At 67.2% G+C, this 14,361-nt stretch overlaps 1 protein-coding gene across 1 annotated transcript in view; it reads right to left on the bottom strand.

Moving 5' to 3' along the window:
* Positions 1-777: 777 nt before the first annotated feature.
* ABCA7 (ATP binding cassette subfamily A member 7) overlaps positions 778-14,361 on the bottom strand; it is a 16,822-nt gene continuing 3,238 nt past the window's right edge. The window contains exons 5-49 of the mRNA XM_014958565.1: positions 14,207-14,334; positions 13,348-13,534; positions 13,114-13,253; positions 12,438-12,554; positions 12,132-12,311; positions 11,850-12,058; positions 11,583-11,759; positions 11,161-11,383; positions 10,836-11,057; positions 10,514-10,718; positions 10,316-10,432; positions 10,011-10,182; positions 9,682-9,813; positions 9,459-9,598; positions 9,239-9,376; positions 8,844-9,055; positions 8,633-8,705; positions 8,211-8,345; positions 7,770-7,972; positions 7,580-7,628; positions 7,282-7,344; positions 6,821-6,838; positions 6,518-6,672; positions 6,288-6,412; positions 6,085-6,183; positions 5,704-5,899; positions 5,493-5,587; positions 5,238-5,270; positions 4,903-5,001; positions 4,754-4,835; positions 4,391-4,560; positions 4,143-4,320; positions 3,941-4,056; positions 3,608-3,752; positions 3,397-3,520; positions 3,163-3,292; positions 2,961-3,081; positions 2,788-2,850; positions 2,598-2,704; positions 2,208-2,349; positions 2,003-2,137; positions 1,819-1,922; positions 1,642-1,734; positions 1,295-1,532; positions 778-1,215 (exon numbers count right to left, since the gene is read on the bottom strand). Of these exons, the coding sequence (XP_014814051.1) occupies positions 1,075-1,215; positions 1,295-1,532; positions 1,642-1,734; positions 1,819-1,922; positions 2,003-2,137; positions 2,208-2,349; positions 2,598-2,704; positions 2,788-2,850; positions 2,961-3,081; positions 3,163-3,292; positions 3,397-3,520; positions 3,608-3,752; positions 3,941-4,056; positions 4,143-4,320; positions 4,391-4,560; positions 4,754-4,835; positions 4,903-5,001; positions 5,238-5,270; positions 5,493-5,587; positions 5,704-5,899; positions 6,085-6,183; positions 6,288-6,412; positions 6,518-6,672; positions 6,821-6,838; positions 7,282-7,344; positions 7,580-7,628; positions 7,770-7,972; positions 8,211-8,345; positions 8,633-8,705; positions 8,844-9,055; positions 9,239-9,376; positions 9,459-9,598; positions 9,682-9,813; positions 10,011-10,182; positions 10,316-10,432; positions 10,514-10,718; positions 10,836-11,057; positions 11,161-11,383; positions 11,583-11,759; positions 11,850-12,058; positions 12,132-12,311; positions 12,438-12,554; positions 13,114-13,253; positions 13,348-13,534; positions 14,207-14,334 (6,131 nt within the window). The 3' untranslated portion in view covers positions 778-1,074. The remainder of the gene's footprint in view (positions 1,216-1,294; positions 1,533-1,641; positions 1,735-1,818; positions 1,923-2,002; positions 2,138-2,207; positions 2,350-2,597; positions 2,705-2,787; positions 2,851-2,960; positions 3,082-3,162; positions 3,293-3,396; positions 3,521-3,607; positions 3,753-3,940; positions 4,057-4,142; positions 4,321-4,390; positions 4,561-4,753; positions 4,836-4,902; positions 5,002-5,237; positions 5,271-5,492; positions 5,588-5,703; positions 5,900-6,084; positions 6,184-6,287; positions 6,413-6,517; positions 6,673-6,820; positions 6,839-7,281; positions 7,345-7,579; positions 7,629-7,769; positions 7,973-8,210; positions 8,346-8,632; positions 8,706-8,843; positions 9,056-9,238; positions 9,377-9,458; positions 9,599-9,681; positions 9,814-10,010; positions 10,183-10,315; positions 10,433-10,513; positions 10,719-10,835; positions 11,058-11,160; positions 11,384-11,582; positions 11,760-11,849; positions 12,059-12,131; positions 12,312-12,437; positions 12,555-13,113; positions 13,254-13,347; positions 13,535-14,206; positions 14,335-14,361) is intronic.

Below are 14,361 nucleotides of genomic sequence, written 5' to 3'. Positions count from 1 at the left end.
AGAGTGAAGTCGTAGGGAAAAAGTAGGAATCTGAGAGGGGCTCCTCACCATGACTCTAAAATTATAAAAAGCGAGTAGTTTAAATAGCGTAGTGGAGGAGGCTGGGTTCGTGCTCGCTTCGGCAGCACATATACTAAAATTGGAACGATACAGAGAAGATTAGCATGGCCCCTGCGAAAGGATGACCCACAAATGCGTGAAGCGTTCCATATTTTTTTTTCTCCTCGGGAACCACCAGAAGCTCTCCCAGACCCCGGGGAACCCTTTTGGGTCCCCGCGCCACGGGCCGTGAGCTGCCCCAGCGCCCCAGCCCCAGTGTGTGGCCTTCTCGGCATAGGAGAGTGGCGAGGGGAACAGAAGAGCACCCCAAAACCTCCACACCCCCCAGCTCTGCTTGGATCCCTGCGCGGTGGAGGTCCCACAAGGACACCTGTGTGAGGGGTGAGACCCCTGTCCCCGCTGGGACACCCTGGAGGGGGAGAAGGTGGAGAGGAAGGAGCCTTGGGGAGTGGCAGGCGGGGACCCCTGCCCAGGGACCATCCGGGGTGAGGAAGACCCTGGCTGACCTTCGGCCACTTGGGGAGGTGCATGGAAGGGGCTGCAGGGTGGTCACAGGACAGGGAAGGAGCTGGCCTGTCTGTGTCCCCTGAGAGAGAGCCACCCTGCTGCCCCCCGTCCCCCTGTGCCCCGTGTCCCCCAGCGGGGCTGCAGCAGTGTGAGAGTGATGACCCCCCGGGCAGTACCGCGGGTCTTTATTTAATTACTCTTTTACAGCAGACTCTGCTCTGTGCAGTCGGGGTCCCGGGGCCAGCCCCAGCCCCCCACAATCCCTAGGGCAGCCCCCCACATCCAACTCAGCCCCCCGGAGGGTACAACCCGCCGAGGGGGAGCTGGGGCCAGCCCTGGTGCTCTCGCCCTCCCCAGCACCCGGAGCATCCTGGGGAATGACAGCAGCAGGATGCGTCCAGGCCCCCCTGTGCAGCTCTGGGGGTCCGGGGTGGCCAGAAGCCCCAGGACTCCAGGTTGTGCTGTGGTGACAGCTGGGAAGGGGTCCGTGGGGCACTGTGCCCCCACTCAGACAGTGCTCTCCTGGTAGCTGTCATCCTCCAGGAACGGTGTCAGCCTCCTCCCGGGGCTGGGGGCCACATCCTGCTCTGGGGCCGCAGCCCCCTCGGGGTCCTCGTCGCTCTGCTCCTTGGCGAAGTGCACAAAGACCTGCAGGGAGGGCAGGGTGAGGGGCAGCCCAGGCGGCGCCCTGTCCCCCCATGCCCTTGTGCCCCGTGTCCCCCGGCACCTGGTCGAGGGTGGTCTGGGACACGGAGTAGTCCTCGATGTGGCAGGGCCCGCGGTGGGCTGCCAGGACACTGAAGACGCTGGCCAAGGAGGCGGCGCGGGAGGGGAGCTGGAACTGCAGCAGCCCCCCGTGCCGCTCCTTCAGCACGATGCCGGGGAACTGCTGCAGCATCAGGCTCTCCACCGGCCCCGGCCCGGGGCCACCAACCCGCACCACCACCGTGTAGCCGTCCCCAAACCTGCAGAGGAGAGGGGGACATCACTGCAGAGTCTGGCTGTGTCCCCAAACCCTGCAGGTTGGCCGCCCCCCACCACCGGAGCCTTCCCCAAGCCCCCGGCCCCATTTACCTGTTCTTGAGGTGCTGGACGCTGCCCAGGCAGCGGAACCGGCCGTTGACCATGATGGCCATCCTGGTGCACAGCGCCTCGCACTCCTCCATGCTGCCGGGGGGCAAGGTGTGAGGCCTGGGGGGCAGAGGGGTGCTCCCCTCCAGGGTGCCGTGGGGGCAGAGGACGGGGGCTCACCTGTGGGACGTGAGCACCACGGACCTGCCCTCCCGGATGACGCTGAGGATGCAGTCCCACAGGAACCGCCGGGCTCGCGGGTCCATCCCCGTCGTGGGCTCATCCTGCGACAGCCCCGGTGGCTGTGTCAGCCCCAGCAGGGCCAGGCGCTGCTGTGGGAGCCCCCCCAACCACCCCCACTCACCAGGAAGACGACGGGGGGGGAGCCGAGGAGGGCTATGGCCGTGGAGAGCTTGCGCTTGTTGCCCCCGCTGTACTTGCCCGCCGGCCGGTCCGCGTGCGGCTCCAGCCCCAGCTTGGTGATGCCCCACTGGGCCACCTGCCAGAGATGGGGAGGGGATGAGGATGGGGGTGCCCTGGGCTGGGGGGGGTGGGGGCACGGGCCCTACCCTGGGGGTCTCCTCCTCTGGGACACCGCGCAGGCGGCTGTAGAACTCCAGGTGCTCCCGTCCCGTCAGCAGGTCCGTGATGGCGTCGAACTGGGGGCAGTAGCCCATGTGCTGGTGGACGGACTGCAGGTCGGTGAGCACGCTGCGGGGACGGGGACACGGCTGAGCGCGCTGCGGGGACGGGGACAAGCTCCGGGGACGGGGACGAGGCTGAGCACACTGCGGGAACAGGGATGAGCCCGCTACGGGGATGAGGATGAGGATGAAGCCGAGCGCCAGCACGCTGCAGGGATGAGGGCAAGGAGGAGCGCAGGGAGAGGACAGGGACGACGTGGGGACAAGCAGAGGGGGACCAGCGGGTTGGCTGTGGGGTCCCTCCGACTCGCCCACCTGTGCCCTTTCAGCCAGGCCTCCCCCAGCGTCACCTCCGTGTCCCCCGTCAGCATCTTGAAGGTGGAGGTCTTCCCCGCGCCGTTCACCCCCAGGAGGCCGAAGCACTGCGGGGCACAGATTGGGGTTACGGCAGCCCCAGCCATGCCCACGGTGCTGTCTGTCCATCTGTCCATCCATCGGCACTCACCTCCCCGGGGGGGACAGCCACGCAGAGCCGGTCCACAGCCGGAGCCCTCCTGCGCCGATAGACCTGCGCGGCAGAGCCCCCCAACCGTCACCCACCAGTGGGGCCGGGGCCTACGGGAGAGGCTGGACCCCCCCAGCGAGGGCCGCGGCAGGGTCCGGCCCCACGGCACGCACCTTGGTCAGGTCCTTCAGCAGCAGGAGGTGGCCGTGTGGCGGGGTGCTGGCCACCCTCACCCGCTCCCGGGCCACGTCCTGGTCCTCCTCCCCCAGCGAGGGCAGCTGCAGAGCCTGTGGCCTGGGGGCAACAGCGGCAGGGGCACTTCCAGGGCTGCCCACCCCACGGCCACCCCACGGCTGCCCCACGGCTGGTGCTCACCCCAGGCGCAGGAAGAAGCGGTATTGCAGCAGGAGGGTGAAGAGGAAGAAGATGACACCCTCGATGGCCATGGCGAACATGTTCTTCCCCACCAGATCCCAGGAGAGTGGGGACACGAAGCGCTTGTCCCCTGTGAGTGGTGAGAGGGACTGTAGAAGGGGGGGACACTGGGGAGGGCCCCTGCACTAGCTGGGCTTTGGGAAGGGGGAGCAGCCCTGACACCCCCAGACTCACCGAACCTCTCAAAGGCATCAGCCATCGCCTGGTTCTTCACCATGTCGATGAGGCCTCGGCCCAGACAGAAGTGGGGGAAGATGAGGAAAACTTTCTTCAGGACGCGGTTGATGTCGTTGAGTTTCTGACGGGGTGGTGAGGAGAGGGGTGGGGGAGCTGGTGCCAGCTCCACGGGGACATGAGGGGGGTCCGGGGCAGCCCAGGGGCTCACCTTGTCCACAAAGAGCTCCAGCACGAAGGTGGCCACGCTGCCGTTGATGCCGATGAAGAGGTTGATGCAGGTGAGGGCCACGTAGGCGGTGCTGGGGATGCTGAAGAGGAAGGAGGCTGGGTACATCAGGGGGGTGATGGACCACCTGGAGGGCAGAGAGACGGGGGCTGGCTGAGGTGCACCTGTCCTGGGGGGCACAACAGGGCAAGCCAGCCCCCAGCCCCCATCACCACGACCTTCTGAGACAGGGCAGCCCCCAGCCCTGTTCAGAGCCCCCTCTGTGTCCCCTCCTTCCTGGAGTCCAGCCCCGGGGGTGCTCCCCCAGCCCTTCACCCGTAGAGCAGCAGCAGCAGCACCAGGGAGGGCAGGTTGGCAGAGGACACGTAGGACTTCTGCTGGAAGCAGAGGAAGATGAGGACGACCAGCAGCGCAGGGACCAGGTAGTTGCACTGTGGGCATGGAGAAGCCGGGGAGGGGGTCACAAATGGGACCTGGCCCCCCGGAGCTGTACCACATCCCTGTCCCCAACCCGCACCATGTCCCAGGCGAAGTTGCCCAGCCAGTAGGTGACAGGCTTCATCCCGCTGACGAACTGCAGGTGCTTGGCCTTGCTGACCCGCTCCTCGATGAGGAAGAGCACGAAGCTGGCTGGGACGAAGGACATGGCGAAGATCACGCAGATGGAGACCAGCACGTCCACCGAGGTGGCCATCCTGCCGCAGAGGGGAGGGCTCAGCCGGGGACAGCAGGGGACCCTGCGGGACCCCGTTCCCCAGCACTCACAGGGCGGCCTCCGAGAGCTGCTCCTTGGTGAGGTTGAGGGGGTGGTTGGTGGCCGTGATGCCGTAGAGCGCGGGGTCGGTCCCGGCGGGCAGCCAGGCACGCAGCAGCCCGTTGCTGGCCACGTTGACGAAGGAGACCATGGCGTGCCAGCCCTTGTTGTTGAACCAGACCTGCAGCCCAGGGGAGCCCGGTGGCTCAGAGACCCCCTCCCACCCCAGCGCTGCACCCACAGCACCCCGAGGGGCTCCCACTGCCCCCTGGCTCCAGCTGGGATCAGATCTTCTCAAGCTGCTCCCATCCCAGATGGGGTCCCAGGTGCCATGTCACTGCTGCCCCGCAGCTCTCTCTCGGGGCCAGACGTACCTTGATGTTCCTGCGGGCGTCCAGGCCCTCGATGAAGCGGCTGAGGTTGCGCAGGAGCCGGTCCGAGGGGCTGCCCTGGGTGTGGGAACAGGGGGTGAGGAGCAGGCTCGGGCCAGAGCCCTCCCAGTGCTGGGATGTCAAGAGCTGTGATGTTGAAGAGCGCCCGGAGCTCCAGCACCGCCTCCTCCACCTCCAACGCCGACGGCAGGGCCTGGGAGCCACCAGCGCCCAGGGAAAAGCCACCGTACCTGCAGGGATGGACGGGTACTTCCAACCCTGCCATCCCACGGAATCCCTCCTGCCCCTCCACCCTGCTCAGGGCACCCTGCTCACCCAGAGGCCAGGGTGAGGGGCACACAGGGTAGGGCTGGAGTTGCCCAGATGAGGACTCTGCCCACAGGTGGCTCAGGCTCTGCCCGACCCCACAGGGAAGCTCCTGCCCCCCCACCCCATCTGCATGAGACCCCCAGCCCCTCAGGCTCACCTCTGCTCGTTCACCCACTTCTTGTTCCTCAGCCTGAAAGAAATGGGATGGGGGGAGAAACACCCCCGAGGAGAGGTTACGGCAGCGCCCGCCCGGCCACGAGTCCCCCAGCAGCTCCCCCTTTACCCCGTGGTGCCCTCACGGGGTTTGGTCCCCAGCGTCCCTCCCTGCTCCCAGCACAGAGGCAGCCTGTGCCAAAGCCCTGCCCTGTTCTCCCTCCCGTGTCCCCAGCGTGTCCCCAGCCCCAGCACTCACTCCTGGCGGATGATCTGGGGGTAGGTCTTCACCAGGTAGTCCGAGATGTTCCTGCCCGTCAGGTTCTGCAGGATATCGCCTGTGCCCCTTTGCACCTGGGGGGGATGGACAGACGGGCTGGACGGACACACAGACCCACCGGCCTCCCTGGAGCATCACCTGCACCCGCACCCGGCAGCGCTGGTGCCCCCCACTGCGGGCTGGGGGTTACCTGGGGCGGTGGGAGCCCCCCGGCCCCCTCGGGGCAGTCAGGCAGCATCCTGCGAGCCCCCGGCCCGCTGCACCGGCACGGGGGGGACGGCTCCGCCTGCGTCCAGTTCCCACGCTGCAGCACTTCCAGCAGGGCTGGGGGGGCCGGGGGGGCCAAGAAGCCGTCGGGGTGGGAAGCTGGGGGGCACGGCCCCGTCCTGGGCACCCGGCACCACGGGGGGAGAGAGACCCCTGTTACCCACCTGGACTGAGCCAGAGGCATCGGGACTTTCCCCCCACCATGGGGATGGCTGGGGGGGTCCCGTGGCATGGCACTGGCTGGCAGGGCTGCCCCCAAGCCCCAGCTGCCCCCTCCCGCCCCCCCCGTCCCGCAGCCACTCACTCCTCCCCGGCATCCTTCATGCACTCGGTGCCAAAGCCTGGCTCGGCCAGGAGCGTGGCCAGCAGCTGAGCCGTGTCGGGGTCCCCCGGGGCGTCGTTGCTGCCGGGAGATACAGGATTGAGCCGGTGACAGGGAGGGACAGGGGACACAGGGATTTGGGGGGACAGGGGACATGGAGGGGGGACAGAGGGATGGGGACACACCTGAAGAAGGTGAACTGCTGCCCGTACATCCAGGGCCGGAGGCGCAGCGGTGGGTACTTCCCGAAGGGCGGCACGATGAGGCTGAAGAGCAGCGCGATGCAGACGAAGACGGCGGGCAGGACGATCTGCCGGGGGGGTGGGGTGGGAGTGGGGGGGTCAGGGCTGGCTCTGCACCCCCTGCCCCATCCCCTCCACACCCTCCCAGCCCCGTCCCGGTCCCCCGGCCGTACCTGTGCGAAGAAGCCGCGGGTGCTGCGTCGGGCGTGGAGCATCCTCTTGATGAAGAGCGCGCGGAGCTGCTGGCGGGTGAGCGCCCAGCCCCTCACCCTGCGACAGGCCTGCCCGGCGCCCCCCCGCAGCAGGTCGGTCTCCCGGGACTCCTCTGCTGGGGGGGCAGAGCCAGCAGTGAGGGGCAGGGGCTCGGCTGGGTGATGACGGGGGTCGGGGTGTCCCCCCACCCCAGCAGGGTCAGGGTGCTGCATGCAGGGACGTGACGGGAGCCCCCCAGCCCTCTGCTCAGCCCCCACTCCTACCTCGCCGGGCTCCTTTGGCTCAGCGTAAAGGAGAGGAAAGGGGGGTTATAGCCACGCCAGCGCCTGCCCAGCCGGGTCAGCACCAACCCAGGGCAGAGCCAGCTCCCCAGACTGTCACAGCCCCCCCAGGACCCCACAGCTTCCCCCACACCAGCTCTGTCTCCAGGGAAAGGGGCCTGGATACTTCCCCTGGGATTTCATGTCCCACCCCAGCCCCTGCACAGAGCTGGCCTCCCCCAAACCCACAACCATCCCTGCCCCTCGCCCTGCCCGATGCCCTGGGGGGCACCCTGAGGCTGGGCAGGGGTGATGGAGCATCCCTGAGCCTCCCCCTGCCTGCAGGGATGCGTGTCCAAAGGGACGCCAGCTTGGATGGATGTGCCTGGACGGACACGTGCCATGGCCCCAGCCCAAGGGCTGGGCACCTCAGGGGTCCCAGGACCCAGCTCCCCCCTCCTTACCCAGCTCCCCGTCGGCTGCTTCTGCATCCCCCCCCTCGCCAGGGGCTGCTCCGCTCCTGGTGCCTGACAAAACGGGGTGAGAGCACCAGAGTGGGACTGAGGCCAGGACCTGTGATTCTTCCCTGCACCCATGGGTGCTCCCAGCAGGGACCCCAGCCCTGGGAAGGGCCAGGGCCACTTGGGGTGCTGGGAACACCCGCATCCCTCTGCTCCGGGCTGCAGAGCATCTCCCCCCGGCCCCCTGCCCCACACCCCAGCACCCTGAATCTCACTCCCAGCCAGCACCGAGGCATTTTACCTGCCATGTCAGCATCCAGCCCCGTGTCCTGGGCCACCTTCAGAAAGATCTGAGGGAGGGAGGGGGCTCGCATTAAATTTGGCCACCTGCACCCACCACCCCAGTGAGGCAAACCCCCCAGGTTGGGGGCAGCCCCCGGCAGAGCCCCAGGGAGGGTGGGCACCCCGGGAGCCGCAGCTCCTCCAGGTACCTCTTCCAGGGTGGTGTCGGAGATGCCGTAGCTGGAGATGCCCAGCTCCCCCAGGCGGGTGTCCAGCTCACGGAAGAGGTCCCCGAAGGCCCCATCCTTGGCCCCGCTGTAGGGCAGGACGAAGAGCACCTCGTGCCCGATGTCCTCCACCAGCCGGGAGCCGGGGACCAGCTTCTGGATCAGCGCTGAGAGCTGGGTCACATCTGGGGGGACAGGGAGGGCTGGAAGCCTGTGGCAGGAGCCGGTGGCCAGCACAGGAGCTGGGCAAAGCTGGCATGTGCCCTGCATTCTGGTCTGGGGGTCGCCCGGGGGGCTGCAGGGGGCAGGAGGGCAGGGAGCCCCACAAGTGCACAGGGGGGCAAGACTTGGTGGCAGGGCAGGGTGTGGGGCTGAATGCACCCACACCCCTGCCCCGGCCAAGGGGGGACACGTGGGGCACACCCGGGGGGTGACACCGGAAGGCCCCATCCTTGGCCCCGCTGTAGGGCAGGACGAAGAGCACCTCGTGCCCAATGTCCTCCACCAGCCGGGAGCCGGGGACCAGCTTCTGGATCAGCGCTGAGAGCTGGGTCACATCTGGGGGGACAGGGAGGGCTGGAAGCCTGTGGCAGGAGCCGGTGGCCAGCACAGGAGCTGGGCAAAGCTGGCATGTGCCCTGCATTCTGGTCTGGGGGTCACCCGGGGGGCTGCAGGGGGCAGGAGGGCAGGGAGCCCCACAAGTGCACAGGGGGGCAAGACTTGGTGGCAGGGCAGGGTGTGGGGCTGAATGCACCCACACCCCTGCCCCGGCCAAGGGGGGACACGTGGGGCACACCCGGGGGGTGACACCGTGCTGAGGGCACAGGGAGGGACGGGACCCTCACCCACGGCGCTGGCCTCGCTGCCCCGCTCGCTGCCCAGCCCCGTGTCACTGCTCTGCTCCGAGTCGCTGCTGTCCTGCGGGAAAGGGTGGCCACAGCCTGGCACCCTGCGGCAGGACCTGGCCCCGAGCCTGGGGCTCGGCACCCCCTGATCCCCAGGGCAGAGGCACCAGTCACCCTCTTGGCTGGTGCTCGGCGGGGCCGAGGGACCCACCTTTTTGGTGGTGCTGGGGACGGTGCCGGTGCTGCCGCCCGTCCCGACCGGCTCCCGCTTCACCAGGGTGAGGTGGTACCCGGTGCCCAGCCTGGCCTTGAGGAAGAGCGGGGACCCGCAGCAGCAGAGCCGGCCCTGCGAGATGATGGCCGTGCGGTCCCCCAGCAGCTCCGCCTCGTCCATGTAGTGGGTGGACAGGATGATGGTGCGGCCTGGGGGGGGGCAGGCAGTGGGATGAACCCCCCAACCCCCTCGCTGGACCTTCCTTTGTAAGCATCTCCCCACCAGCACATCTCCCTGCTCGCCCCAGGGGCCCTGCTGCTGGCCGTCCAGCGCTGGGGGGCTCAGACACTCGAGGGGGAAGAGGGGGTTCCCCTGCACCCCCCGGCCCTGACCTTTGCGGTACTTGAGCAGCAGCTCCCAGATGCTGCGGCGGGAGTAGGGGTCAACACCGGCCGTGGGCTCGTCCAGGATGACCACCCGAGAGCCACCCACGAAGGCGATGGCCACCGAGAGCTTCCTCTGCATCCCTCCTGAGGGGCAGCAGGGACAGCGTTGGGGGGTGCCGGGGCTGTGGACCCCCACTCGGCTGCTGGTCCTGCCCCCCACACGCACCCGAGAGGTTCCTGGTCTGCTCCCGGCGCTTGTGGGGCAGCCCCGTGTCCTGGATCAGCTGCTCCATCTCTGCCTTCACCTGCTCCTCCGACAGCCCCTTCAGCCGCCCGTAGAACCAGACGTGCTCCTCCACCGTCAGGCTGGGGTGAGGGCTGGGGGTCAGGGGGGGCAGCTCGGCCCGTGCCAGCCCCCCATCCCGCTCCCCTGCCCTCCCTGCCCCTACATGTCAAAGAGCACGTTGTGCTGGGGACACGTCCCCATGGTTTTGCGGATGCTGTCGATGTCGGAGCGGATGTCCCAGCCCAGGATATAGGCAGTGCCGGCGGTGGGGGGCAGAAGACCGGTCAGGATGGACCTGGAGGAGGTTCAGTGGGGAAAAAGGGTCATGGAGAGGAGGACCAGTGGGGCTTGGGTGCCCCATCCTATGCAGGGTGCTCAGCGCCCGGCCTCATGGGGACCCAGGTTGGGACAGATTGGATGGGGACGTGGCAGCAGCAGGGCAGAGCCGGGCTCAGCTCCCTTCCCCGCTGTGCCCCCCACCCCCCAGCTCACATGGTGGTGGTCTTGCCGGCCCCGTTGTGGCCCAGGAAGGAGGTGATCTGCCCCTCGTAGAAGTCCAGGCTCAGCCCGTTGACGGCCACGCGGCTGCTGCTGCGGTAAATCTTCACCAGGTTGCGGATGGAGACACCAGGCTGGAGCTGGGCAGGCGGCTCCTCCACCAGCACTGGAACCCACCAGAGGGTCACATCCAGGACAGGACCCTTTGCCAGGGGGCAAAGCCTGGGTGGGAGGGCTCAAGCCCAGCTCGGTGGCTACCAGCCCTTGGCCGTGTGGCTCCGGGGTGGGCAAGTGCTCACCTTGGGGTGCAGAGAGGGGGCTGGTGGGGTAGGGAGGGTGCCCGGCTGAAGATGGCTCTCCAAGCCAGTAGCTCTTCAGGAAAGGGAAATTCCAGGGCTTGGGGATCCCGTACTGACCTGCAGCAGACGGGGACTGAGCGGGGCTGGGGGGCTGCCGGGGTCCGGGGGGGCTGCTGGGGTCTGGGGGTCTGCACTCACCTGGGAAGACACCCTCCAGGTACCAGGTGGCCAGGCCGTAGAGCCCAGCGTCCAGCAGCAGCAGCCCCATGGCCGTGGCGAAGTTGTAGGGGTCTCCCGGCACGGGGCTGGTGGCCAAGTTGTGCCACTGGATGCCCACCCCCTGCTCCTCGTAGAGGGAGAAGTACTCGCAGCCGAAGCCGAAGGCCACCGGTGACAGCAAGCTCTGGTGGCAGCAGGAATGGCAGCGTGGGCAGAAAGACCAGCCAGGGGGGTTCAGCCCAAAGCCCCCCACTCAGGGTGCCCAGGGGGCATCAGGGAGGGGGCAGCCATGGCCACTCACCACGAGGACGCGGAGCGGGAAGGTGATGTGGTCGCGCCAGGCGACGCACAGCACGTAGGGCAGGTAGAGGGAGAAGTAGATGATGCCACCACAAGCCGAGGCCAGGTTGGCACGGGGAAAGAAGGTGCTGATGAGGAAGCACTGGCTGATGGTGGCCACCGAGAAGGTGCCGAGGAAGAGGAAGATGACGGCCGGGTCGCTGTAGGGCAGGATGTTTCCCAGCTGTGGATGGAAGCAGGTTGGACCCTGAGGAGCCCCCCATGCTGGCTCCCAGCCCCGATGCTCCCCAGGTCACCCACACTGTCCCCTGTGCCCTGCAACCTGCCTTAAGGATGAGGACGAGGAGGGCAGAGCTGAGGAGGAAGGGGATGAAGCTGCTGAGGAACCAGCTGAGCCAGAGGATCCCACTGCTCAGCCCCATGGTCTTCATAGTCTCCTTGAGACGGGTCTCCTTCTCGTGCACCACCCCCTTGATGATCATGGCCACCGAGTAGATCCAGGCCAGTGTCATGAAGAGGGGCAGAGAGCGGTTCAGCACCCGCAGGAACCTGGGGGAGATGGCACCAGCCCTTCCACCTCCAGCCTGGCATCTTGGGGCCACCGCCAGGCAGGGGACACCCGGGGCATGGACCAGCCCCGTGCCACCTCCCTGGGGCAGCGATGCTGCAGGGTGCTTGGACCCGTCCCCCAGCAGTGGGTCAGTCGAGGGTCCTGGGGAGCTGGGGCCACCCCCCCCCACCCACTCACACATCATCCACATAGCAGGGGTAGGGCATCTGCTGGACATAGACCCCTGTCCGTGGGGCAGCCCCCGTCTGCACCCGCACCACCGCCTGCTCCACCAGGTCCTGCACGTAGACGAAGCCCCCCCACACGTAGCGCAGGTCACTGAAGGGGTCAGCTGCGGGGCCTGGGTCCCAAAACCTGGGGGCAGAGCACGGTGTTGGAGGGGGTCCAGCATGGGCGTAGGATGCTCAGGGACCATGGAGATGAAAAGGGTGGGTGTCCCCCGACCTGTCCTTGATCTTGTTGGTCCTGGTGACATCATCAATATCCATACGGATCTTGTAGCGGACGTGGGGGGGCAGCGCGGGGGCCGTGGCGTTGATGGGGGGCTGGAAGACCACAGCTGCCCAGAACTGCTGCTCCTCCAGCAGCTCCAGGGCCCGGGCCACCAGCTGCTCCTCGGTGGCCACCGCCTCGATCTTGTCCAGGCAGACACACTGCAGGCAGGGTGGGCACGGCTCAGTGGGGCTGGGGTAGCCACCCTGCCCGGGCAACCGGGGTGACATGTACCTCCATGAACTGGGACAGCGTGCTCAGGACCACGTCAGCATCAGCGTACACCTCCTGCCAGGTGGGGCCTGGCCCCTCCGCCGGCCCCCCCAGGAACCCAACCAGCGCCGGCAGCTTCCAGGAGGTGCCGTTGAGGAACCCATCCAGGAGCTGGGCTGTCCCCGGGGCCAGCAGCAGGTCCTGCAAAGCACCAGGGTGACACAGCCCAACCAGGAGGACCCCCTCCACCCTGCCCATTGCACCCCCATCTCACACCCCACCACAGCCCAGTCCCCAATGGGGAGAGGGTCTGGGGGGGTCACGCACCCGGAGGACCTGCATCTCCAGGCTGCTGTTGAGGAAGGTGTAGATGCGGGGTCCCAGCTCCCGCCAGGCGCCCCCCATCTCCCCCAGCACCGCCAGCTCCCGGAAGGTCCGGTTCACCTACGGGAGGAGGGGGAATGAGGCAGGGACCCCACGGTATCTCTGGGTGTCCCTGTGCCCCACAGCCCCACTCTGCTCCCCCCAGGTCTCCTCCATGACCAGCCTCGCCGAGCTGCGGCGGGAGCTCGGGGTGCTGATGGCCACCAACGCCAGCAGAGCTGGCGTTGGTGGCCATCAGCACCCCGAGCTCCCGCCGCAGCTCGGCGAGGCTGGTCATGGAGGAGACCTGGGGGGAGCAGAGTGGGGCTGTGGGGCACAGGGACACCCAGAGATACCGTGGGGTGCAGAGGGGGGTGGGTAGTGGAGTTGGGGAGCTACCTCCTCCATCAGGGATGCTGCATCCCGCAGGAAGGTGCCCAAGGCTTCCACGGTACCAGCGATGCCACCCACCTCTGAGCTCAGCTGCTCCTGCAATGGGGGGACAGGGGAAAAGCTCCCGCCAGGCGCCCCCCATCTCCCCCAGCACCGCCAGCTCCCGGAAGGTCCGGTTCACCTACGGGAGGAGGGGGAATGAGGCAGGGTTGGGGTGAACCCACCCCCCCTCCAGCCCCCCACTTACCTCAGCCATGATGCTGTCAGGGCCGGGGCCGGGCGGCGTGTAGAGGATCTTCCCCATGAAGAGGGGCTTGATCCCCTTCCAGAAGATCTGGGAGAAGGGGCTGGACTCCAAGCTACGCACCAGCTCTCGGCAGAAGGGACCTGGGTGGTGACAGAGCCGAGTCCTCGCCACCAGAAACCCCCCCCAAATAGCCCACCTGAGCCCCCCCACCTCCTTGCAGCCCAGCCTGCTCACTACTGCTGTTGCCCGGGGTCTTGGTTCTCCGCTCCGAGCTGTTGCGGTCCAGGAAGGCTTTGACGTCGTTGTCCTCGTACCAGTTGAGGGAGGGGATCCTGAGCCCCCCACCCTCGGGGTGCCCACAGGCGATGCGTGACAAGGTCCCAAAGGCACCTGAGCCGAGCTGCGGCGGGAGCTCGGGGTGCTGATGGCCACCAACGCCAGCTCTGCTGGCGTTGGTGGCCATCAGCACCCCGAGCTCCCGCCGCAGCTCGGCTCAGGTGCCTTTGGGACCTTGTCACGCATCGCCTGTGGGCACCCCGAGGGTGGGGGGCTCAGGATCCCCTCCCTCAACTGGTACGAGGACAACGACGTCAAAGCCTTCCTGGACCGCAACAGCTCTTTGGGAGGGGGATCTCTGCCCAGTGCCCTCCAGCACCCAGCCTAGCCAGGTTGGATGGTGCTTTGAGGAATTTGGTCTAGTGGGAGGTGTCTCTGTTGGTCTTTAAGGTCCTTTCCAACCCAAACCCAGGAGGATGGGGCCAGTCTTTTCTCAGTGGTGCCCAGGGACAGGACAAGAGGGAACGGGCACAAACTTGAATATAAGAATTTCCACCTAAACATGAGGAGGAACTTCTTTACTGTGAGAGTGGTAGAGCCCTGGAACAAGCTGCCCAGAGAGGTGGTGGAGTCTCCTTCTCTGGAGACATTCAAACCCACCTGGACACATTCCTGTGCAACCTGCTCTGGGTGGCCCTGCTCTGGCAGGGGGTTGGACTAGATGATCTCCAGAGGTCCCTTCCAACCCCATATGATTCTATCATTCTATCAAACCAGTCTATAAATCTATGATTTTAGGGGGGGGCGCGGGGCTCACCACCAGGAGCCGGGGGAGGTCGAGCTGGGAGAGGAAGGAGCCCTCCATGGCGCGGAGCTGGGGGGTGGGCAGGGCACAGAGCTCTCGCTGCAGGCGCTGGCTGCCCCCCACCAGGAAGCCCCCCAGCTCTGAAGCGTTGCAGACCACGGCCTTCA

The sequence above is a fragment of the Calidris pugnax genome, unplaced genomic scaffold (genome assembly GCF_001431845.1).
Source record: "Calidris pugnax isolate Ruff unplaced genomic scaffold, ASM143184v1 scaffold425, whole genome shotgun sequence".
In the NCBI taxonomy this organism is placed as follows: domain Eukaryota; kingdom Metazoa; phylum Chordata; class Aves; order Charadriiformes; family Scolopacidae; genus Calidris; species Calidris pugnax.
The sequence above is the reverse complement of the archived record's forward strand: the minus strand, read 5'-3'. Positions and strand labels throughout refer to the sequence as shown.